General features: G+C 61.4%; 2 protein-coding genes across 4 annotated transcripts in view; one reads left to right on the top strand and one right to left on the bottom strand.

Annotated features, from left to right (window-relative positions):
• Positions 1 to 216: 216 nt before the first annotated feature.
• On the top strand, positions 217 to 3,600 carry Nkx1-1 (NK1 homeobox 1). Its single transcript, XM_046423666.1, has 2 exons — positions 217 to 691; positions 2,738 to 3,600. Exons 1-2 carry the CDS (start codon positions 217 to 219, stop codon positions 3,598 to 3,600), a joined length of 1,338 nt encoding a protein of 445 aa, XP_046279622.1.
• Positions 3,601 to 11,715: 8,115 nt separating this feature from the next.
• Uvssa (UV stimulated scaffold protein A) overlaps positions 11,716 to 23,195 on the bottom strand; it is a 32,995-nt gene continuing 21,515 nt past the window's right edge. For 2 of the 3 annotated variants that reach the window (XM_058572486.1, XM_058572487.1), the window contains 6 exons: positions 22,799 to 22,970; positions 22,232 to 22,357; positions 20,727 to 20,952; positions 20,118 to 20,226; positions 17,599 to 17,773; positions 11,716 to 16,238 (listed from right to left, as the gene is read on the bottom strand). In XM_058572486.1, the coding sequence (XP_058428469.1) occupies positions 16,145 to 16,238; positions 17,599 to 17,773; positions 20,118 to 20,226; positions 20,727 to 20,952; positions 22,232 to 22,357; positions 22,799 to 22,970 (902 nt within the window). In that variant the 3' untranslated portion in view covers positions 11,716 to 16,144. The remainder of the gene's footprint in view (positions 16,239 to 17,598; positions 17,774 to 20,117; positions 20,227 to 20,726; positions 20,953 to 22,231; positions 22,358 to 22,798; positions 22,971 to 23,195) is intronic. The other variant, XM_046423670.2, reaches the window with a different exon arrangement.

Consider the following 23,195-nt stretch of genomic DNA (forward strand, 5'->3'; position numbering starts at 1 on the left):
GCGCCTCCGGCGGGGCCGCCATAAATGCGCGGGCCGGGCGCGGCGGGCGCCTGAGGCGGCAGAGGCAGCGCCAGGCAGTACCGGCGGAGCGGGGCGCGGCGCCGAGAGCAGCGGAGCTGTGGCCGCCCGCGCGGGCCAGAGGCGGCTCCCAGGCCGCCAGAGATGGGAGCCCAGTAGGCGGCGAGGCCCGAGCCGCCGGAGCGGCGGGAGGCCGGCATGAGTGCCAGCGGCACGGCCGCTCCTGGGGACGTCCCCGTGCTGCCGCCGCCGCCGCCGCCGCCCGGGCCCGGCCCGGGGCCCGCACCGCCCGTTCCCGCCGCAGCTTCCCGGGACGCTATGGACGGCCGCGCCGAGCTGCCAGCTTTTCCCCGGGCCGGTGCCCCTCCGCTCGCGGCCAGTGACACTGTGCCCGCGGGGCCCGAGGCTGCTGGAGCGGCCCGGCCCGCCGCGCCCCCACGCCCCACCTCCTTCTCGGTGCTGGACATCCTGGACCCCAACAAGTTCAACAGCAGGAGACGCCGCTGCCTGCTGCTGGGCCCCGTAGCTCCCGCGGCGTGCGCCCCGTGCGCCTCGGCCCCGTGCGCCCCGGCCCCCGCCGCCTCCGGACGCCCTGCGCGCACGGAGGAGCTGGAGCGCCAAGCCCTGGCTGCCGCCGGGGGAGTCGGAGCTGCCACCGGAGCTGAGCCGCCCAGTGAGTAGGAAGGGCCGGCGCCCGATCGCGGGGGCAAGGGGACCTGCCGCTGCTGTGTGTTTACGCTCCTGGGACCCCAAGACGAACTAGGCCTGGCTGGTGGCCCGGGCTGGGTGGAAAGTTCGTAGAGCGCGGGGTCCGCTTCCGGACCACCCGCGGCCTCCGTCCGACGCGGACTCCAGGGCCCACGCTGCCCTGCGCCTAAGGGAAGGCTCCGCGAGGCCAGGCTCAGGGCCTGCGGGGCTTCAAGGCCTCTTCAGGGCTCACTTGTGCGCGTCTCTGGCCTTGGAGGGTGGTTGGTGGTGGAGGCGGAGGAGAGGCGCGTAGCGGCCGGCCTGTGACCTCCCCGCCCCCACCGTGGCCGCCGAGGCCTGCCGTCCTCCCTCGTCCTCTTTCTCTCTCTCTCTCTCTCTCTCTGGACAAATCAGACTAATTGTGACAAAACGCTGGTTATCTCTGGAAAAACAATTAAATCCCTTCGATTACAGTTAAGGGGAAATGTGCTTAGCGGCGGAAAGCGGCCGGTAATGGGGCGGCCCGCGCCCCCGGTCCGGTCGATATCCCATTACGGCGCATGCATATCTCTTTCAAGCACCTTGCAAACTCCCCCCGAACATCTAAATTATAGGGTCAAAATTCGGATAATTACTCGATTAAAACCTATTACACTTATTAGGGGCCGCTATTGATCGTGAATTGCATTCGACCCGCTCCTGATTGCTTTTTGTGTCCCTTCTCCCGCCCTTCCTCGCTCCAACTTCCCGGCCCCTGGGCCTCACAGGGAGGAGAGGGCTGGGGCTTCGGGCTCCGCAAGAGGACCGCCTGCTGCTTCGGCACTAGGCTTCTTTCCTATAGGTGGAGGTGGAGGGGGTACAAATCCCGGTGGCTGGAGGGTGACCCCGAAGGCTCTCCCAGGGGGGCTGTTCTGGAAACAGGGCCCAGGCTTTAGCTGTGCCAGGAGGGAGCAGGCTCGCTGGGAAGGGGAGCAGGGACAAACCTGACTGGCAGGGTCTGGGAGGGCTTGGGAAACCGCTCCTGCCCCTACCCAGGCTTTCTAGTTGGGAACCAGGACACCTGGTGGCCTTCATGTAACCTGGGCCAGTTGCACTGGAGGAATCTGCCAGGAGTAAATTCATCATTTTTGCCTCAGGATCTCGGTGCCAATCTGACCTGGATCAGGGCCTCGGAACCCGGCTGGGAAGTACCAGTGGAGACTACTACCTATAGGGCTCCTCTGGTGTTCAAACCACCTGTGGGGGTGAGAGGCATAGACTGCCTTCAAAGCATTGCAGGAGAGAGACCTTCTTCCAAATTTCAGAGACTCAAAATGCAGCCACATCCGTGGCGTCTGCCTGCCCCTCCTGATCAGATCAAACGGACAGACCAGTGATGCTGGGAGCTGGGCGAAGGCCTCCACAGGCAGGGAGCAGGCTGAGAGGGCTGAGGTGCTCCGTCCTGCAGGCCCAGCGAGGGAGCTGTCCAGGGCAACTCATTTTGGCCCTCAGGAGCCCCCTGCTCTTGGCCTCCCGACCCCACCCAGGCCTCTGGTCCGCGGGATACTAAATGGCCAGTAATTGGCTGGCCCGAAGCCGGCTGTAATTGGAGGGTAATATACGCCGAAATAAATTAAATGGCCTTTAACTAGTTTGTACATTACACAAAATGAGTTTAATTAAGTTTGTATCTGCCCCGGGATCGATCCGAGCGCTCCCTCGCTGTACACTGCGCAGCCCACCGCCCAGACGCACACCGCGCCCCAGGGACCAAGGCACCGGCTGCGCGTCGAGCCGCGGGCGTCCAAGCGCCGCTCTGCGTGAGAGGGACCCTTCCCTCCTCAGATCTCAGGATGTGAGGAAGGGGCAGAGAGGAGATGCAAACGGGCGAGAGGATGGTTGGGACGAAGGGAGGGAAACGAAAGAACCATGGAAAAAGGCGAAGGCGAAGGAGGAAGATGAGACGCCGAAGAGGAAGAGAAGTCCCCGCAGGGAGGGAGCGGGAGGACGGGGCGCGGCCTGACCCTCTGTCTTCTGTCCCGCCCGCCCGCAGGTGCCGGCGACCCCTACAAAGCGGACGAGGCGGAGGCCAACGGCTACAGCAGCGGCGGCGGCGGCCACAGCCCGAGCGCGGACAGCGGGGACGAGGCGCCCGACGACGAGGACGATGAGGAGCCGGAGGCGCAGGCGGCGCGCGCCGCCGAGGAGGCGCGGGGAGGCGGCGGCCTCGGGGCCCGCGGGTCGGGCTGCCCAGGAGCGGTCGAGGCGCAGGTGCCCCCCAGCGCAGTCGACGAGGCCGCAGCCCCCGGGCCCCGCGGAAACTCGCCGGGAGCCTCGGGCCCGCCCGGAGCCGCGGCGGCGGCGGCGGGGGTCACTGGGACCACTCCGCAGGGCGCGGCGGCGGCGGCCAAGCCCAAGCGGAAGCGCACGGGCTCCGACTCCAAGTCGGGGAAACCGCGGCGCGCGCGCACCGCCTTCACCTACGAGCAGCTTGTGGCGCTGGAGAACAAGTTCAAGGCGACGCGTTACCTGTCCGTGTGCGAGCGCCTCAACCTGGCGCTGTCCCTCAGCCTCACCGAAACGCAGGTGAAGATCTGGTTCCAGAACCGGCGAACCAAGTGGAAGAAGCAAAACCCGGGCGCCGACACTAGTGCGCCGACCGGCGGCGGCGGGGGCCCGGGACCCGGCGCCGGGCCGGGCGCGGGGCTTCCTGGCGGCCTCAGCCCGCTCAGCCCCTCGCCGCCTATGGGCGCACCGCTCGCCATGCACGGCCCGGCCGGGTACCCCGCGCACGGCCCCGGCGGGCTGGTGTGCGCCGCGCAGCTGCCCTTCCTGTCGAGCCCGGCGGTGCTCTCGCCCTTCGTGCTGGGCTCGCAGACCTACGGCGCGCCCGCCTTCTACGCGCCGCACCTCTGAGCCGAGGCGCCAGGACGCGGGGACATGGGGGGCTCGGCTCAGGCGGCCTCACGCCCCAGGCCGACGGCCGCAGGACCCTGGGCTCTTTTCTAAGGTTTCAGTCGTTTGGCTCTGTACATAGCCAGTTCCTACAGAAGACTTTTAAATTTATAAGTGACTGCGGGTGGGGCCCGGCAGGCGGCTCTCGCCGCTCAGAAGCACTTTGATGAACTTTGCTCAATAAACCCAGGAGGCCGTGCACACGACTCACAGGCTCCCACGCTGCCCGGTGTCAGGTCCTCCGGATCCCTGGCCCCAGGCCTCCCTGAGAGCCCCCTTTGCGTGGGGACTGAAGCACCCTGTGGGGTTTGGGAGCCCAGTATCCCGCAGTCAGGGCTTCGAGCCCCTGAGCACCCCTTTTGCTTGGAGCTGAGGTGCAGAGGCTAGCCTGGTGCTCCAAATGAGTCCCCTTCCTGCGTCCTCTCCCAGTGAGAATGGTACCTTCCTGCCCTGTCCCAGCAGCCTCCAGCACGGGGCTCTGCCTCAGGCTCCTCTCACCACCTGTAGTCCTCCTCCTCCCCTCTCCCCCCTCAGCCCCACCACCCTGGCCTGAGCAAGGCCCCATCAGGTGTTCTTATGCGGTGACCAGGAGCCAGGGTGCTCCTGCCCGCTCCCCAGAGAAGGACAGGGGTTTGGGAGGTTGAGCTACTGGGCCAAGGTGACGGGAGCTGGTCTAGAGGAGGTGTCGCCCCCAGCGCCACTCTTCTCCATCAATTCCGCAGGTCCCCATGCGGGCTCCTGGAACCTGGGAGCCAGAGCTCACTTTGAGCCAGCGGCAGCAGATCCTGCCAAGATGTGTTGTGACACAACAGACGAGCAGACCTGGCAGGGACTCTTCTGGGAGCTTAGTAGGGGTGGGGCCAGACGTTCCTTCTCCAGGTGTGCAGGGATCTCGACTCCTCTGTGACTCCCTAGGTTGGTGATGAGCTAAAGGCCTCTCAGAGGGCACTCCAAGCTGGGCTAATCAGCACCTGTCATTGTCATTGGGGACAAGGCTGCAGTTGGGGGAGAGAGGCAGCGACCGCCACTCTACAGGAGAGAGAGAAGTGCTCCTACTCCATTCTGGGGTCACCAGTAGGCAAATGACAGGCAAGGAGCAGCACGACCCTGGGCGGGTGGGGGCAGAACCCCCTATAGGGGCCCTGAGCCTCGGTCCTCCTCCCAGCCCCCCGTGTTCTGGGGCTGGCTGCCCGGGCACTGCAGGCCTGTGTAGGCTTCCTGGCCATCCTGCCCTGAGGCTCATCAGCCGGGGAGGCTCCAGCAAGACCAGGCTGTTGCTGGCTTCAGCTGAGGATGGCCTCAGTACATGCGTTGTGCTGACCAGTGAGCCCAGCCTACAGATGGTCTGCATTTGTCCAAATGTAACGGGAAGGCTGCTGGCCTCACAGCGGAGGCCCCTGGGGTGAGACGTGGCTGGGAGTTCCAGAAGGCTCTTGGCCTCGACTCAAATCAGCAGAACTGCAGGTCGGGCACAGCGGCCAATTCTCCACGCCCAGCCCCCACCTGGAAGGAAGCTGGTTCACTCCCTTTTTTCCGCCCACCCCCCTCTGCCAGCCTTGCTGAGCTCAGCTGGAACCTGCTGGGACACCCCAGGACTTGCAGCACGCAGAAGGATGAGAGGCTGGGGCAGGCAGATAGACGCTCTGGATCGGCCCGCCCTCTGACCCGAGCCGTGGTCCAGCTCCACCTGCGCTGCTGGCCCTTCCTGCCCTCCCCGCACCTGCTTGCAGGTGGACGGGTGCAAACATTCCTGGTGGTGGAGCAGCATCAGACCCAGATGAAATGCAAATGGAAGCCCTGGCTGTGCCCTCGCTGGCCTCTTCCCCACTGTCCCTGCTGGTCATGCGTGTCCAACAGCACATACAGTTGATCTGTCAAGGTTCAGCCCCAAGCATGGTGGCCACCCCTCTGGGCTCTCCAGAAGCCCTAGGCTATGGGAGGGGGTGGAGGGTGTTGGTTCGGAGTCAGGAAGCCTTGGCAGCCATGTGCCCACCGTGCACCAGCAGCTCCTGCCCGCCAGCCTCCTGCAGTCACCTGGGGGCTACAGGAGTGGGGGCTGCCTCCCAGGCTTGCTCTGATGCACACCCACTGTTCCTGAAGCCCCAGTCCTGGCCAGACCTGTGTCTGCCCACCTGAGCCTCCCTGAAACCCTACAGTGACCGTGCTGTGGCCACCTGCACACACACCTGAGGGGCTGAGGCCCAGGAGGTTAGGGGCTTGCTGGGTCCCCCCGCTCCCTCCTGGAGATGCCAGGCCAGGCCCCTCCAGCCTCAGCTTCTCCGTCTGTGCCACCAGGTCCCCAGGTCCCCATGGAACCGGGGAGGTTGGGGATGCAGGTTCCTCTGGCTACTTCCCTCGGAGCCCTCACGTTGGCCCACCACCTTGCTCTGCCCAGTTCTCAGTTGGGTCCTCGGTACATGACTGCTCTAGCCCCAGGAGCCGCGCTGGAGGCAGAGGCGGCCATGGCCCTGCAGGAGGTCCTTCCTGGGACTCAGGGCCAGCTGCCCACGACACCTTGACACCTCTGCCCTGGAGTTGTACCCTCTGCACAGGGCCTCCTGTCAGTGAGCAAGGCCCCGCCCTGCAGGTAGGGACCCGGATAGGCACAGCTCACCTGGGGCAGCGGGGAGGCCTCCACCCTGTCCTGCCCAGGGTCCACTCAGCCTGGACAGGAGAGCGCTGACTGCTGCCCATCCTCCTGCCTGGCCCACAGCCCTGTGAGGGGCTGAGTGGAGCGGAGGAGGACGCTGGCCTCCTTGTGTGTGAGGGGCTAACAGGGACAGGCCTGGGCCCGGCCACACCTTCGCAGCTACCAGACCCCACTCCCTCCAGGGCTCTGTGGCACCAACTGGACTAGGTCCTCAGCCCATAGCCCCCACGGGAGTGGGAGTCCAGCCACCGCACCCCACCCAGCCACAGGCACCACGGACAGAGGACACCCCTTCCTTTCAAGGCACCTTCCCCAAAACCACACAACACAGCTGCTCCCGCCTTACTGGCCAGCGCTTGGTCATGGCTGCCCTGAGTGGGGCGGGGGCAGGGAGGCGGGTAGTTTCCTGGGCCGCTCTGGCCCCAGCCCAAACCCACAGCCTGACCCCACAGGCCGCCAGTCTCCTGCTGGGCCTCGCCCCAGTGCCTCTCTTCCGGCTCCAGAGTGCCACTCCCTAGGCCCCAGCAACCTGCTCCTGGTGTCCATCCCCTGCTCCTGGTGTCCCTCGGGGCCAGCAGCCTTAGGAAGCAGCAGAGCCAAGCCCCTCCCACCCGCTTTCCTCCCCACCCCAGAAGCATCCAGGACCCAGCCCTACCCCCAGCTGTCCCTGGCACCAACTGCCTGTCCTTTGCCTGTGGACATCCCTGGCCACTTGGTGGCGCCCCCTCCATGTCTTCCCTGGTGTCTGTGTGCCTCCTGGCCCCCCGCAGGCCGGTTCCAGCCAGCTGTTCCCAGGACGCAGCCCCATGCCATGCGCAGGCTGTGTGAGAGCGCGCTGCAGCGGAGGAGCTGTTGGCAGGGAGACCAGCCCAGGGATGCAGAGCTGACCTGTGAGGGGAGGGGCCGCTTCAGGACCCTGTCACCCACAAGTGACGAGCCTGGGTATCCCCCCCCAACTCCTCCCAGACAGTCCTACATGGGACCCACCTTTGGAGGCAGCTCTCCTGCATGCTCATGCTCACCTGTTCTCTTCCTGGCAAACAAGGGACAACCACAGTTGGTTACCCATCTCCTGGGAAAAGGACTAATTCCCACTTCCTGGGCAGGCAGCAGCTGGACCCTGCATGTGAGTAGGTTCTGGCCAAGGTGACATGAGCAGAGTGTGTTGGGCAAGAGAAGTCCCAGACAACTAACTCATAGGAAATGTCTCAGCAGGCAGATGTACCCCCTCATTCCTTCTGTAGATCCTGCGATAGCTGGAGCCCCAGCAGCTACCTTGGGATGTGAGGTAGCCTTGAGGATGGAAGCCTCATGCTTGGATGCTGAGCCAGCAACAAGAATGAGATAAGTCCCGAGGGTACTCCGAGACCTCCTCTCCCTCAGCTTAGGGTTCTACCTTTGGACTCTTGATTGACAGAACACATCTCAGCCTTTGGGTTTACAAGCCAATTACTTAGATTTCAGTTCCGTGCAGTTAACCCTAACCCTAACATCGCCTTCCCTTATGGCCGTCCACCCTAGCACTGAGGCCATGACCCACACCCTCCCATCCTCCCTGCGGCCACCCCTTACACCCACCCTCTGCTGTCCTTTTCTCAGCCCAGAGCAGCACCCCGTGGCCTCCCCAGCACTGAGTCCCATGGCTGGTGTGGCCCTGAAATCTGCCCCGCCACCTCCGCAGGAGGCACAGTTCAGCAAGCCTCCCCTGCTGCCTCGTCCCCAAGAGCCCCACCTGGCCCTGCTACCCCAGAGCTCTGCAGGGACCCCCCTTGCCCTGGCCACCCCCTTCCCCTTCCCTCATCACCTGGGAGTGGGCAGTGCCAGCCAGGCACGGTGGTGCACACCTGTGATGAAGCTGAGGCAGGAGGGTGGCAAGTTCGAGGCCAGGCTCGGCAACTTAGCAAGAGCTGCCTCAAAATTCAAAGATTTTAAAAAAGGACCGGGGACGTGGCTCAGTGGGAGAGCACCTGGTCAATCCCCAGGACGAGGAGAAGAGGGTGGGCGTGCGTCCCTCAGGGTTTGCACTGGCACTGCCCAAGAGGACCTGCCAGTCTGGCAGGCAGGAAGACAAGACTCCCCAGCCCTGGGACCTACGTCCCTTGGCCCCTCCAGAAGGGCATAAGGACTGACAGGTCCTGCAGCGTCCTGGAGGGTGCGGTCCCCGCCACGCAGCCCGGGGCCCCCAGAGGCTGGCCCCCATACAGGGCCTGGGCTCAGAGGGGATGCTGTCCAGGCACATCCCGGGCCCAGCCACCCCACCCTCCCCTCCTCACTCTTCCCACACAGCTGCTCGGGTGGATGGTGCGCGGACAGCACCAGGGCGGGCGGTGACTTCTGAATGAACTCTTCTGATGCCTCATTTCCTATTCCACCTCAAGACATCGGTACCAGGGTCTCCACCAAACACGTCCCACACAGCTGAGTGCTACACTGGCATGGTGACAGCCACCGGCCGACCCAGAGGCCAGAGATGGCCCACTGGCCCACGGCGTGCTGTGAGCAGCACCCCAAACCCACCGGCAGCGCGAGGTCATCTACCTGTGCCGCAGTCCAGCTGCAGCAAAATAACCGGGGGGTGACGAATAACTTGTGTACGTTGATACAGCAGGAGTGAGAACCGTTTATTGCAGGACAGGAGCAGTATTTATACATTCCACACAGCTTATCTAATTAGCATAAACTAGATACATCAGTCAGCCAATAAGGAATCTCCACACTTAATGGCTCGCTGGTGCTACTTCACAAACCATTCCCTCTGGCATTTTGCCAGGAGCCATCCTGACTTGTTTACAGACTCAAACACAGCTGCAGCTCGGGGAACTGGAAAGCTGTTTGAAGTAAGGGGCTGATCTCCTGGCTGGCATTTCATACATCAGCAATTTGAATGTGAAAACAAACCCCCAGAGTACTAGGAGGAAAATGGAAGAGTGCACTTCAGGGTGGGGAAGGCATTCTCAGTCCAAAGCCACAGGGGCTGGGAGTCCCACGCAGCGGGAGCAGCCTCAGCAGAGCCCAGGACACTGAGGCCCAGGGTCCAGAGCCCGCGTCCTGCTGGATGGAGCCTCATACCACTGGGTGAGCTCCGCAAGCCAAAGCAGCACCAGGTAGAGACCTAGACACACGCTCACAACCCACCCTGGAACATGTGGACACGGCCCCGCTGCTCACGCCAAGGGAAATGTCGATTAAAACTACGTGGCCGATGCACAGGAGAGGTGATGGTTTGGAAAGCCAGCGGTCAGCATTACTGCGGGAGAGCAGGCAGACACCAGGTCTGCCCCAGTCGCCTCGCAGTCAAAATGACACTCTCCTACCCCTTGACTTTGGAGCCCCACATCCAATGCATGCATGCCTGCACACCAGGACATACACAGGACCCTGCAGGACAGAAAGAGGCTGGACACAGCCCCAGGCTGTCCTGTGGAGGGCAGTGCACCTGTCCTCACTAATGTGTCCTTGGGGAAGCCCTTCTGGAAAGCAGAGTAAGAGCTCCTACAATCCAGAACCATTAGAATAACCACCCAAATCAATGCTGGACATTTTTAAAAAGACTTGTAATAATCCAAAGAAGGCTTGTTCAAGAAAGAACGCTCAGCACTGCGAGGTACGAGGCACGCCACACGGCTGGCTGCCACGGACGGGTCTTGGTAGAGGAGCTTTGTGCGACTGAACTCGCACAGTTCCCTGACCAGCTTGCAGCAGCCTTCAGGGGAGCGGCCTCCCGCAGTGCGGACCCACAGCAGCCCTGGGAGGGAGTCGGTTCTGGAGCTCCTCAAAGCCCCCCTGGGGAGTGCACACTGGCCGGCCTGCTGCTGCCTGGACAAGCGCACTCAGGGGCTGCCTGACCGCCCGACTCCACCAGCTGAGACAGGGCACTGGAAGCAGCAGCTGTGCTGTCCAGAGCCTAAAGGCAGAGCTGAGGAGGGGGTGTCCACAGTGGCGCTGGACGGCTGACTCTGCTGAGGTGTGGGTGTCACTGTGCACACACATGTGGCTTTGCACTCGTCCTGCTGTCACTGTGGTGCTGCAGGTAGGAGGCTGAGGGAGGGTGCGGAGGCCTCGGGGCGGATCCCACAGCATCCACACTTCACGGAGCGAGTGGGGAGGACGCTGAAGTCAGCCAAACAGGCAGCAGGAGGCTGGAGCCGGCTGCCCCCCATTCACACACCAGGGTATTTCAACATTTCAACAACACAGAGCCACCCAGAAACAGGGGATAGCAATCCTCCCGGGGAAGTCCTGGCGTCCAGTGCTGTCAGCAGCTTGGGAAGGGCCGCACTTTGGGGTGCCAGGCCCAAGACTGGGCACTGGAGGGACAGAGAACCTCGAGGAGGGGAGCTCGCAGAGGCTGAGCGAGGCTCTGGGCAGACGGGCCGCGAGCAGCCCACCTGCAGCCTGTCGGCAAAAGGAAGAGTCTGTCGCCTGCAGGAGCCACAGAGAGAGGATGGCAGGCGCCAGAGAGGAGAGGCACAGGGGACGCCTGCAGACAGACACCAGGGCCCACCTGCACACCTGGTGGGCAAGAGCGGCCCGCACATGCAAGAAGCATGTGGATTCCCTGGACCTGTGGCCACTGTCCCGAGCCGGGAGCCAAGAGAGTCTCAAGCACAAGAAGAGCAGCTGTGCACCCAAGGAAGCTCTAGGGGCCACCTCTCAAGGTGACCCCAGGGAGGAGCGCCCTGGGGCTGGGGAAACGACTGTCGACAGGGCCCTACGCTCACAGAATGAGTTCCCAGAAGTGACGGGGAGACAGACATGGAGCAGACTTGCAGCTGGCACACCTGCCCTCCAGGAGAAGAACCCGCACGGCAGAGGGGGCACGGCAGAGGGGCACGGCAGGGGGGCACGGCAGAGGGGCACGGCAGAGGGGCACGGCAGAGGGGCACGGCAGAGGGGCACAGGGGGCACGGCAGGGGGGCACGGCAGGGGGGCACGGCAGGGGGGCACGGCAGGGGGGCACGGCAGGGGGGCACGGCAGGGGGGCACGGCAGGGGGGCACGGCAGGGGGGCACGGCAGGGGGGCACGGCAGAGGGGGCACGGCAGGGGGGCACGGCAGAGGCACCTGCAGGGCGCCAGGCCCAGCCGAGGGCCTGCAGTCCACAGGATGCAGTGAGTGCCAGAGCCCGGGCATGGCTGGACCCCGCTTCTGGCCGTGCTGGGCCCGGGGGCTGGCCCCTGTGGGATGGAGGCGCGAGCTGCAGCACTCGGCAGCCTGGGGAGAGGACCGTGGGAGGAGGCGAGGCTGGCAGGAAAGAGAGGTCCGAGGGGCTGAGCATGACTGACACAGCAACTTGGGAGCAGAGACCGCGACCCTGCCTGTGGGCTCTGTGAAGGCAGAAGCACCGGTTACCCAGTTACCTGGCTACCCAGTTACCTGCTTACCAGGTTACCCTCTCACCCTCTCAAGCAGAAAAAACAAGAGGACCCAGGTTCCAGGTTTATTTATTTTTGAGTACTAGGAAATGAATTCAGGGTGCTTTAAAGTCTTTTCATCTTTTTTAAAATTAGATTTTAGAAAGGGCTAGGGCACAGCACAGTGGGAGAGCGCTTGCCTCGCTGTGTGAGGCCGGGTTCCGCCACCAGGACTGCGAAAAGGGACAGGAGTGCAGGAACACAGCACCCGGGAGCGCTCACAGGAGAGCCCAGGTAGACACGGAAACTGAGGGCTGCAGCCAGGAAGCGACTCTTCTGTCTCAGGAAACACACACAGTGGACTAGAGCCAAAGCACCCAGAGGAGATGGTGCCGGTCGAAGTAGAGATCAGTGGAATAAAGCACGGAAAAGTCAACGATGAACAGAACCAGTGGTCATGTCTTTGAATGAACAACAAAGTCATGAACCTTTAGCCAGACTGACCAAGGGAGAAGGAGGGAGGAAGGGGCGAGAGCAGGGGAGAGAATCCAAGCACTGGGCACAGGGAGACGTGAGCAGCAGCAGTCCCGCCCAGCACAGGTCACCAGGGGGCAGGACGGCTCCTGGGCAGAGTGAGCTGCTCCATGCACTCAGGTCACCACCAGCTAAGGAGTCTCACAAAGCCCAGGGCCAAGGCGTTGCTGGTGAACCCCAACCAGGGCTGGAGTGATGATGACCGGTCCTCGCAACTTCCCACCGCGTTCTGGGAGGCCAGCAAGACCCTGATACCAAGGACGTCACAAGAAACATGACAAACCAACGTCCCCTAAGAATCCAGATGCACCACACCAGCCGACAGACCCAGCAGCACAAGGAGAGGACCCACCCCAGGGCAGGAGTGCAAGAGTGTCACCCACGAGGCACCCGGGAGGCCCCAGCCTGATCAGGAGAAGGGGAAAGACCATCTCACCATCTTGAGAATGGAGAAAAAGCGTTTGGCAGTGAAACAAAAAGCATTTGATAAAATACGATCCTTCATGACAAAGGGACAATCAGGAGTAAGGGGACTTCGCTCTGGAAATGTGATGCTACAGAACACAGCTGGCGTCACACTCAGCAGGGAAAGGCTGAGCCGCCCCTGAGATCAGGAGCAAGACAGGGGCCTCTGCTCTGCCAGGTCTGGTCCTCACCAGGCAGGAGGTGCCAGCCAGCAATTAGGCAAGACACAGGCACAGGAAGCACCCAGCCTGCAAAGGAGAAGGAAAAGATCCCCGTTTGCAGATGACACAACTGTGCACAAAAAAGCGTTTGGAAAACACACACACACACACACTTAGTTAGAACCAACAGATTAGCTTAGCAAGGTGGCAGGATACAGATCAACATGCAAAAATCGGTTGTATTTTCATACATTAGCAACAAACAAATAATTGAAAAATGGAACTCAGAGAGCAAACAAATTTATAATAGCATCAAAAAGAACACTTAGGAATGATTTATTATTATTATTATTTTTTTTTTTTTTGGCACTGTGGATTGAACCCAGGGTGCTTACTCTCTGAGCTGCATCCCCACCCCTTTTCATTTTTTACTTACTTATTTATTTTCAATATTTATTTTTTGGTGTAGAAGGACACAACACAATGCCTTCATTTCTACGGGTGCTGAGGACGGAACCCGGGTCCCACCCGTGCTAGGTGAGCATCCTACCGCTGAGCCATCACCCCAGCCCCTTCACTTTTTACTTTGAGACAGGGTCCCACTGAGTTGCAGGGTCTTGCTGTTCCAGGGCAGGGCTCCTGAGAGCAGGAGGAGGGCAGGCCCCAGTCCCACGATCGGTAGAAAGGTCCAGACCCTGCTGCTCAGAGTCAACAGGAGTGAGCCTACTGAAGGGACAGGAAAAGGGACAGGGCACTCTCAAGGCTCCAGTTTTACTTGGGATCCAGAGAAGTTTCTAGAGAGTCCCACCCAAGTCCACCTTGACTGACAGATAACATCATCTTTCAAGACCCACTGCTATAACTGCTATAACTCTAGGTCACCTTGGCCCATGCTCACTATTTCTAATTGAATTTTTAACCATAAATCCTTAATTTTATTTTTAATACATCAGGGATTGAACCCAGGGGCACTGAACCACTGAGCCACACCCCCAGCCCTTTTTATGTTTAGAGGCAGGGTCTCACTATATTGCTTGGGGCTTCACTAAGTTGCCGAGGCTGGCTTTGAACTTACGATCCTCCTGCCTCAGCCTCCCGAGCTGCTGGGATACCCAGCGTGGCCACCGCGCCCTCATCATCAACATTATTATTATTTTTTCTGTAGTTGTAGATGAATAGAATGCCTTTATTTTATTCAGGTGTTCTATGTTGTACTAAGGGTCATGCGCTCTGCCACTAAGCTTCAGCCCCAGCCCCATCATCAACATTATTTTGAGCCTGCATTTCTCCTGCAGGTAACAAGTAGTTTCTTGAGAAATGTGCCACATCCTGTCCACTTCGGCCAGGCAAAGTTGCAGGTAAATTGCTTCTTAGAAAAGAAAGCATGTGGGGGTCGGCACAGTGGGCCCATGTTATAGAGTCATCCCCTTAACCTCCTGTTCCCACCGCTCACATCTGTCTGCTCCCCAACATCACTAAACTGCTGAGGCTGGCCTTGAAATCCTCCTGCCTCAGCCTCCCCAGTTACTGGGGTTACAGGTATGCACCACTGCAGCCAGCTTCAATTTTGTATGAACACTCATAAAAACTCACTAAAACTGTAAAACACCACTAAAGACAATTAGATGGAAAGGTATCAAAAATTCATGACTCAGAAGACAAGATGGGACTATTTCCCCAAATGATCTATAGACTGAATACAATCTCTATCAAAATCGTAGGGTTTTTTTCCCCAAAAACTCACAAACTAATCCTAAAATTCATTCTATGCAAAGGACCCAAAAATAGCCAAAAACACTGAACAGAACAAAGCTGAAGGACTCATGTTCACCAAATACGGAATCAACCGCAGCCGCAGCACCGCAGCAGCAAAGTGCTGATGGGCCGGAGAGAGGACTGTAGACTGGGGGCCAGGCAGGCCCAGGCAAGAGGAGGAGGCGGGCCACCTCACACCTTACACAACTCAGCCTAAAATGGACCCAAGACCGGACTAAAAACTAGAAATAGGAAAGTCTTAGGAAAAAAACTGAAGAGCGGATCTTTGTGACCTGAAATGAGCAATGGCGTCACAGACGTGACGCCAAGAGCACAAGCAACAAAAGAAAAAGACACACACACGTTGGACTTCAACAAAATGATGACTCTTAAAAGGTGCTATCGAGAAGGCGAGAAGGCAGGGGGCAAGAGGTATCAGCAAGTATCAAGGGCCTGGTATTCAGACTCTCTGCAAAACTCTCACAACACAGGACACATACCCCATTAAAGACGGGAAAGATCTGGGTAGACGTTTCTCCAAAGAAGACCTACAGATGGCCAATAAGAACAGAAGATGCTCAACGTTGGTTATTACAGAGATGCAAATCTGAACACGAGCAAACCCTTCACGTCCACAAAGACTCGAGAAACTAAAAAGTCAGGTGACCCTGAGCTTGGTAAGGAAGCAGGGCAGTGGGACTTGGGCTGCTGGCGGGTGCAGGACGGAGACCCTCCCCATGGAAGGGGGCCTGGCAGTTCACTGAAAGGTGGGGCATGGAGTCACTATGCCCCCTGGTGTATCCCTTGGGTGGACCACCTCTGTCCACCTTTGTCCACACACGCTCACAGCAGTGCTATTCCCAACAGCCAAAACGTGGGAATACCCCAAAGGTCAAAAGAGGAACACCCGAGGAGCCTCTCGGCTCCAGGTGATGCAAAGGAAGGAGGACTGAGGTGCCACGGGTCTGACAACATCCGCCAAGGGGCAGTAGCGCGACGAGGACACCTGTGAACAACTCCATATCTGAAATGTCCAGAAAAGGCAGAGGCAGACCCGGGCAGGAAGGGGCCAGCGGCTCCTGTAGGGCAGCAGAGTGCTCTGGAGTGCAGCCGCGTGAGCCCGCACTGCCCCTGAAGCCACACTCCGCAGGGGGCAGGAGCCTCCTCAGCACCCTGCGGGGGAACTAGGGCCACCGAGGCCTGGACTTGGCCTCCACCAGGGTTGAGTTCGCATTGCGGGCACAGTGACAGAGCGTGGGCCTCCCAGAGCTGCTCTGCTCTGCCTCCGGGGGGTGCAGCGTGGGTGGAGGGCAGGAGGTGCCGACCGTGGGCCCGTCCATGGGCTCTGACCACACCGCCCAGTGCACAGGCTCAAGAGAACCACAGGATGCCCCACAGGGGACACGTAGCAACCAGGTGGTGGTGGCCCCCAGGCAGGTGAAGGCCCCCACTGCAGGGCATCTTGGCACACCATTTCCTGATGTTGACCACACACAAGAAAGGCTCCTTCCCAGATGGACACCCACACTCCCTCCCCCATGCTGGCAGAGGAAGAAGAGCTGACGATCAAGGGCCACGGCACAGCCTCTAATTCAGCGCATAGTTAAACTGGTTTGCAAACTTCTCGTGCTTCTTCCGGTCCACCTGGTTCATGGCAGTGACCACTCTTCGCACAGCTGCCCTGTGGGGAGAGCAAGGCAACACGTGGTCAGGGAGGCTCCAGCCGGGGCTCTCGGGGATTGGGCACTGCTTGTGGATGGCTGTGCATTCGTCCAGGCAGGGGCCCTGCCCTGGGGAAGAAGGCCTCGCCTGGGGACCAAGAGGCAGCACCGGGATCCGGATCTTGCCAGGCCTAGCTGCGCCCAGGAGTGAGGGCACAGCCCACCCTACCTCATGGAGAGCAGCCCTGGGGGCGTGTGCAGCTGGGGAATGCGTGATAGACACACAGAGGAAGGCAAGACACAGGCTGCCCCCAGACCAGCTCAGGGGCCGTGGTGCTGAAGCCATAAAGCGGGGACACATCCTGGGCCTGGAGCCCTGAACGCTGCCAGGCACTGCTACTGGCTCTCCCTTCAAGGCAGGGCTGTGGAGGTCATTTGAGGTTCCTTCTGTGGCAGACTCGAGGCCACACAGCTGTGCGAGTAGTGGGTTCTGAGGCCCTGCATCCACCACAGGTCTCACTGTACCCAGGAGGAAGCAGGAAGGAGGCCGGAATGGATCCCTAGGCCTCCACTGCTCCCAGGCAGAGGCACCCAAGAGCCCTTCACATCTGACTGAACCACTGGACACCAGCCTTATACCCTGAGCCTCCCAAAGCAGTCCCACCCAGGTGCCACTGGCAGCCCCTCAGGCCCACGCACCCCGCTGGCCCCCACTGCAAGGGAGCCCTGTTTCTGCTGACCCCACTGGCCAGTTGCTGTCAGCACCAACAGCCTTCCCTGCCTGGTGAGCCGAGCACTCCAGGTGCTCCCAGGCAAGAGGCTTACGGGGGCAGTGGGCATGGCCAGGCAGGCCCCCCAGGGCCTGGCATCAACCTCAGGGGGAGGCAATGGCTTCCTGGGCCTTATAGCAACACTCCAGGTCCTCTTTGAGCAGAGTAGGCTGATGCAAAGAGAAAAGAAGCAGGTCCAAGTGGCCGCCCTCTGCTGAGCAGCGCACCTGGGCCTGGAATCAGGCGGCAGGGGCTGATCCATCTGCCAGCCTTCGCAGTGGCTGTCCTCCCTGAGGCCCTGCAGAGAGTGCAGGCACTGATTGGGGCACAGCAAGGCCAGGGCCTGGCCCTCTGGGGTCAGCCAGGTAGGGCATGAAGGGTCCACTCTGAAGCAGCTGGCCCTTGCCCAAAGCCACCGGGAAGCAAGGATGGCAGCCTCCCTGGGAGAATGCTCAGGACGCCCAGCTGCAGCTGGGCCCCTAACAACCCCTGGGATGGCTCTGCCCCTGGCTGGAGCTGGAGGCTGCCAGGGAGAAGGTCCAGGTGGCCCCAGAGGCCCTCCTCCAACGCCCAGACCAGGGGTCCCGGAGGCGTGGCGAGCAGCTCTTACTTGGCGAAGACCTTCTTCCTGAGGCGGGCCCGGCTGGTGTTGGCTCGCTCTCGCAGGTCCGTGAGGTTGGGGTGCTTCTTCCGCTTCCCTTTGCCCTTCTGGCTGTACCTCGACGAGCCCAGGTCTGCCCCTGTGGCTGCCTCCACGTCCCTCATGAACTCCGGGTCCTGCCAGTCTAGATAAGACCCAAGGGTTTCAGAAGCCCTCCTGGGGTGGAGGGGCTCGGGGAGAAGCCTCCAGCTGGGGCCAAGCAGGAGCCCAGGGCCCTGTCCTGATGGGGTGGGGCCAGGCTCCAGCTCAGGCTTCCCACAGTGGAGCCAGGTGAGGACCGGGGTGAGGACCCGGTAGAGCTTACTCCCTCTGCATCCGGCATGGCCCCACAGACTGCAGAGGACTCCACAACCCTCAGAGGTGCCTGAGCCCCCAAGGACCCCTGTGGCCCAGACAGGCAGGGGGGAGCTAGGTCAGGCCTCCGAGGCCCGTCGTGGTACAGCCATGAGCTTCGAGGCAGGCTGTCAAACAAGGCTGGAAGTGAGGGTTTCAGTGCCTCTGGAAGGTAATTACTGGACTGCAAACTGGACAGTGACCACTGAGCCACTGTGGTGCTGTTAACAGGCTGGACAGGATCAAGGTGAGGGAAGGCCCAGGACGACAGGCAGTGGACAGCTTGTGTTTCACTCGTCCACAGACAGCCTGGCTGTGGGTCTCAGAAACAGGTAGGAATTCAGCCCAACAGGGTGCCCTTCCTGAGAGGACTGGGTACCGTGTGCCACGGTTGTAAGGGAAACCAGTGCCACCCAGCCCTGCTGGGCAGCCTCCCCAGGGTCAGGCCATACCCAGTGCATGAGCAGAGCCCTGCTCAGAGGGCTGCTGGAAGTGAGCCGTGTACAGGCCCAGTCTGGCCTGGGGGCCGGGCGGGCATCCTGGCAGCTCCCCACCAGTTCCTGCTGGCCTGCCTCTGCAGGCTGTGGAGATGGACGACCAGAGCCTGGGCCGCCTGGTGTGGAAATGCCATCCCAGACCAGGGCAGTGGCGGTGGGCCGCCTGGTGTGGAAATGCCATCCCAGACCAGGGCAGTGGCGGCAAGGCCATCCCAGCATGCCTATCCCTGCAGGTGGACCTGGCCTACAGCAGGGTGCTCACCCCGGCCCCACATGCCCACAGGGCTAGGGAGCAGTGCCCGGACACAGGGAGCCAGCAAGGCCAGGCTGTGGTGGGCACGGCCATGGAGGGAGAGGCTGTGCCCAGACAGATGGTGTGGCCTCCCCAGGAGGATTTTTTTGAAGTGAAGGAACTCGGGGCTGCACAATTCAGATCCAGGGACGATTAATCCAAGATTAAGGAAAACTGTCTAAACAGTTTATCTCCCAGTAATAAGAAGGCGTCACAGTTTAGGAACCCGGTGAATGGAGCAATTGTTTAAACACAAGGAAAAAATGCCAGCATCCAGTGGAGACGGAATGAGCACCTCAGGAAAATGAAGGAGCAATTTAAAAGCCTTTGAAGAAAATCAATAGACGCCTCGGCCGCGCCGCCTTCCTGGGCGCTGACGGGCCCTGCAGCGCCACGCGCATTGTCACTGAGGTTAGCACCAGGGAAAAGAAAATTGCCCCGTGTGTGCGGGAGGCGGGATCGATACTGCAGTTAGTAAAGAGACGCTATTTCACATCTGACTGGCCAGCACCGGGGCAGCCGCGGCCTGATACCTGTTTGTTAACAAGCCACCGAGGGCTGGAAATCAGACTCTTCAGGCTCGACACAGAAATAGGCATTTAATTTGCTCCTGAGTGTGACCACCAGGGAAGGCCTTGCCCTGAAGATGAACAGGTCAGGGCCCTCCCACTGCCCAGGGCTTAGGCACCGGCCGGTGTCAGGATGAAACCCAGCATTTGTGTCTTAGGACCCAAGGGCAAGAAGCTGCTGAGTGGGCCTGCAGACGCGTCCCCCTCTGAGGGAGGGCCTGGGGCTACAGCCCAGGCTTGCATGTCCATGGAGACAGCCAGCAGGTCAGAGCTGCCAGGGTGGGGGACCCCAGGCCGTGGAAAGGCAGGGCAGACTGCCGAGGCTCCAGGAAGCACAGTCGTCTGTGGATGCTCACCGCTGCCCTGCTGCTCAGGGGCCCTGGGTCCCTGGGCACCCAGCAACTCCTGCGGCCAGGCTGCAGCAAGTGCCCTGAGGGCAGGAGGGACAGGTATCTCTGGATGGGACAAGGCAACGGCCCCATCAGGAAGGAGGACGGAAAGCAGGAGAAACGAGCTGGCCTCCTACACTCGGCCTGCTCCCTCTCCCGCCTCCACCTTCCACTGAGGAGAGATGCAGGATGCAGGACCTGACCGTGCAACTGCCAGCTTGGTGGCTTATGGAGGGTGTGTCCATATCCCGACAGTGGCCTTGCAGGTGCCGGTCCCCAACCTGCCTGTTACTACAGCGGAGGCTGTGGCTTGAGAACTGTGAAGAGTCGCCCAGGTTGACCCTGTGGTGCCCCAGGCTGTGCCCTGGCACCCCGCCCCCACACCTACCTGGGCGTGACTGCTTGTGTGGTGGCTGCTGCTGCTCCCGGGCCCTGTCCTCTGGGTCCAGGGGCCGCCCCTCATCATCTCTGGGGATGATCCTCCCATGGAAAGGACACTGCAAAGCAAGCACAAAAAGACTGATGGCCAGGAGGTGGGGCTGTAGCTCCCTGGGCACAAGTGCCTCTGGGGGGGGACACACTGCCCTGCAGTCACGTGACCTTCAGATGTGAGTCCTGGGAGGTGCACAGCAGGGGCCCTGGTCCTCCCAGACCTGGGGCTGCAGCTGCAGGAGCCTGGGGCCGCCAGTCAATTGTTAGTGGTGACCTATTTCTCCCTGCTCCCTCCAGCCTGGGGTGAAAGTGGGCAGCTGTGGGCCAGGGTGTACCTCTCCCTTCCCAGGGCTCTGAGTCCACACAGACTGCACTGCTGCAGAAGCTGAGGGGCCTGGAAGTTGGCTCTGGGCCCCAGGGCAGAAGACCCCAAAAACAATTCTTGCTGGTCAGTGGCTAAGCCATTTCTGCCAACGCAGGGCAGCCCCTTCTGCAGGCTCCCAGTGCCCACAGCCCTGTCCTGGCCCAGCCTCATACCCACAGAACACTCAGGCCACAGCCTCACCTTCAGCCGGTCCTGGCGCGCACAGAGCCGGCCATCGGGTCTCAGGGCCCGGCACCGGTGCTGCACAGGCTCAAACTTCCCTGCAAAGGTGATGCGGCGGCTCTGGAACACGGCAGGCACATCTGCACTGTCCACCTCCTCTTCTACCTCCCGGGGCTTCCAGAAACGGTGCTGAGATTCAGATCTGCCGGTGTACCAAGTCTCCTGACGCTCATCTGCAGAGGACCTTGGAGGACGGTCACACCTGCCCTCCTGCTCTGTGCTCTGCCCTCAGGGCCCCAGGACAACAGAGGCAGGACTGTCCCGCCCTGCCCACCAGCCTGCAGGCAGGAGCACGGGCATTGAGCAGGGGTCCCCACTGGGGAGACTAGCCCTAGAAGGCCTGCCCTGGCCAATACCATCTGGGGGTCTGCAGCGTGGTCCAAGGCAAGGGCCCCGCCCCCACGGAATGCAGGTGAGTGAGACGCTGGCCTCCCCAGTGGGGCTTGGGGCCATCTAGGACCCACTGGGTCCTCCCAACAAGATGCTCAGGCCTGACTGTCCTGGAGCCTAACTGCAAGGGGCCCTGGGGGACCCGGGTCAGGCAGGCGGGAGGAGGGCAGTGCTGCCTCCAGGTGTGGGGCTTCTGAGGGAGGAGCAGCAGCTAAGCCTTTCAGTCCCCAGCCAGGCTAGTGGCCACTGGCTGGGCTCTGAGGCTAGCCACTGACCTTTAGCTACCTGGTGACAATATGTGGAGGGACAGCTCCCAGAGTGCCTCCTACAGACCTCTCTGCCCTGCTGCTCCTCCCGCCTGGCCTGCCCGCCCCCACCCTGCAGCGGAGCAGGGCAGGCAGGATGGAGGCAGCATCCACATGCATCTGGACCACAGGTCTAAGCCATGGGCTCAGCATTCCCCAAACACCCTCAGGCTGCTGCAGAAGCTGAGGGGCCTGGTAGTTGGCTCTGGGCCCCAGGGCAGAAGACCCCACAAACAATTCTCTGCTGGTCAGTGGCTAAGCTATTTCTGCCAACCCAGGGCAGCCCCTTCTGCAGGCCCCCACTGCAGGGCCATCCATCCTCACAGGAACAGGCCACGTGGCCACAGTATGAGCCCTGGGGTCACAGCGGCATCACCAGCCCTCTGCCTCCCGAGAGCTGGCCTCCACTGCCCTCAAGCCAACCTAGCCAAGCCCGGTAAGACTCCACCTGTTTTCCCAGTGAGCCTCCCTGCCCTGTCAGCCCTGGCCCGCCTGCCAGCCCAGGTCCCACTGGGGTAGGCAGGGTGCCTCTGGCTGGCCGGGCAGTGATGGGAGCTGCTCAGTAGCACCCCATGAGAACCAGGACGGCGCTGGATCAAGAGGTGAAGCTGGGCTCTCTAGAGGCCTGCATCCCAGAGCCCCTGCGAGTGCCCTCTGGCTAGTCCCTCTCTATAACAAGGCCCAGCCTCCCTGGGCGGCTCCCAATAGAGCAGCAGCCAGGCTCAGGGAGGACCATGTGTTCTGGAGCCACAGGCTCCCTGGACTCACCTGAGGATCTTCCCGGTCACCGGCTGCTCCTGGCCCCAGTAGCACAGGTCCACTCCAAAGGGTACCACGGGCGCCCGGGCCCGCTCTTCCGCCAGTTTCTGGGCCTCCTCGGGTCCCAGTGGAGCCCTGAGAGCAGAGCAGAATGTGCTGTCACTCCTGGAGAGGGCACAGCCCAGTGCAGCCCAGACCCAAGGTAAGACCAGGGAGCCAGGGCCTCAGGCACATCAGTCCTGTGAGCAGCCTTGTCCTAGCCGAGCAGTGCTCTGGTCTCTGGCCCTCCTCTGGCTGGGAAACCTGACATCTGTCTCTCAAGACCTGAGCAGTGGTCCAGCTTCAGGGCCTCTGGGGATGAGCTGTGTCAAGAGAACGTCTATGGGTCCTGCCCCACTGTGCCAGCTCTCTGAGCAGCCCTGCCCCACACAGAGGTCAGCAGGTGCCCGCTACCCAGGGCTGCACAACCCAGGTGCCCTCAAGGGAGCCAAAGAAGGCCTTGCACCCCACTGGTGCTCTGGGTAGTCAGTGACGGTGCCAGGCAGTGGCCCAACAAAGTGGGACATCTGGGATCACCTGACAGAGGAGGGTAGGACAGGAGGCAGGCAGTCGTGGGGCCGCCACAGCTGGGCAGCAGCAGAGGTGGGGTCCGACGCCTCCTCGTCCCTTCTCGTCCTCTTCCTCGCCTGTGAGCCCTGTGCAGCTGCATCTTTCTCCAGAGCCTGCAGAGGGGCTTTGGGCTCCAGCCCTGAAACAGACACATGTCCACTGCTGACTTCCACTCCATGACCTGGGCAGATCCCGTGAGCACCTGCCACCTCTCGGTGCCCAAGCAACTGGGACGCACCCTGCACATGAGAGCCCATGATCCTCCAAGGCCCTGAGAAGTGGTTCCTGTCACCTCCCCCTCTTGGACAGGGCCTGGAGATACCCGCCCCGTGGCTGCCAGTCAGATGCAAGCTCCCAGTGAGTA

Source organism: Marmota monax, unplaced genomic scaffold, assembly GCF_021218885.2.
Source record: "Marmota monax isolate L192 unplaced genomic scaffold, Marmota_monax_Labrador192_F-V1.1 WCK01_AAM20220418_F8-fsc00009, whole genome shotgun sequence".
NCBI classification, from domain to species: domain Eukaryota; kingdom Metazoa; phylum Chordata; class Mammalia; order Rodentia; family Sciuridae; genus Marmota; species Marmota monax.

What these genes read in the sequence shown, in the direction of transcription:
- Nkx1-1 (XM_046423666.1), top strand. Translation starts at nt 217, where the DNA reads ATGAGTGCCAGCGGCACGGCCGCTCCTGGGGACGTCCCCGTGCTGCCG. An exon ending in CACCGGAGCTGAGCCGCCCA is followed by an intron (nt 692 to 2,737) that starts GTGAGTAGGAAG and finishes GCCCGCCCGCAG; the next exon opens with GTGCCGGCGACCCCTACAAA.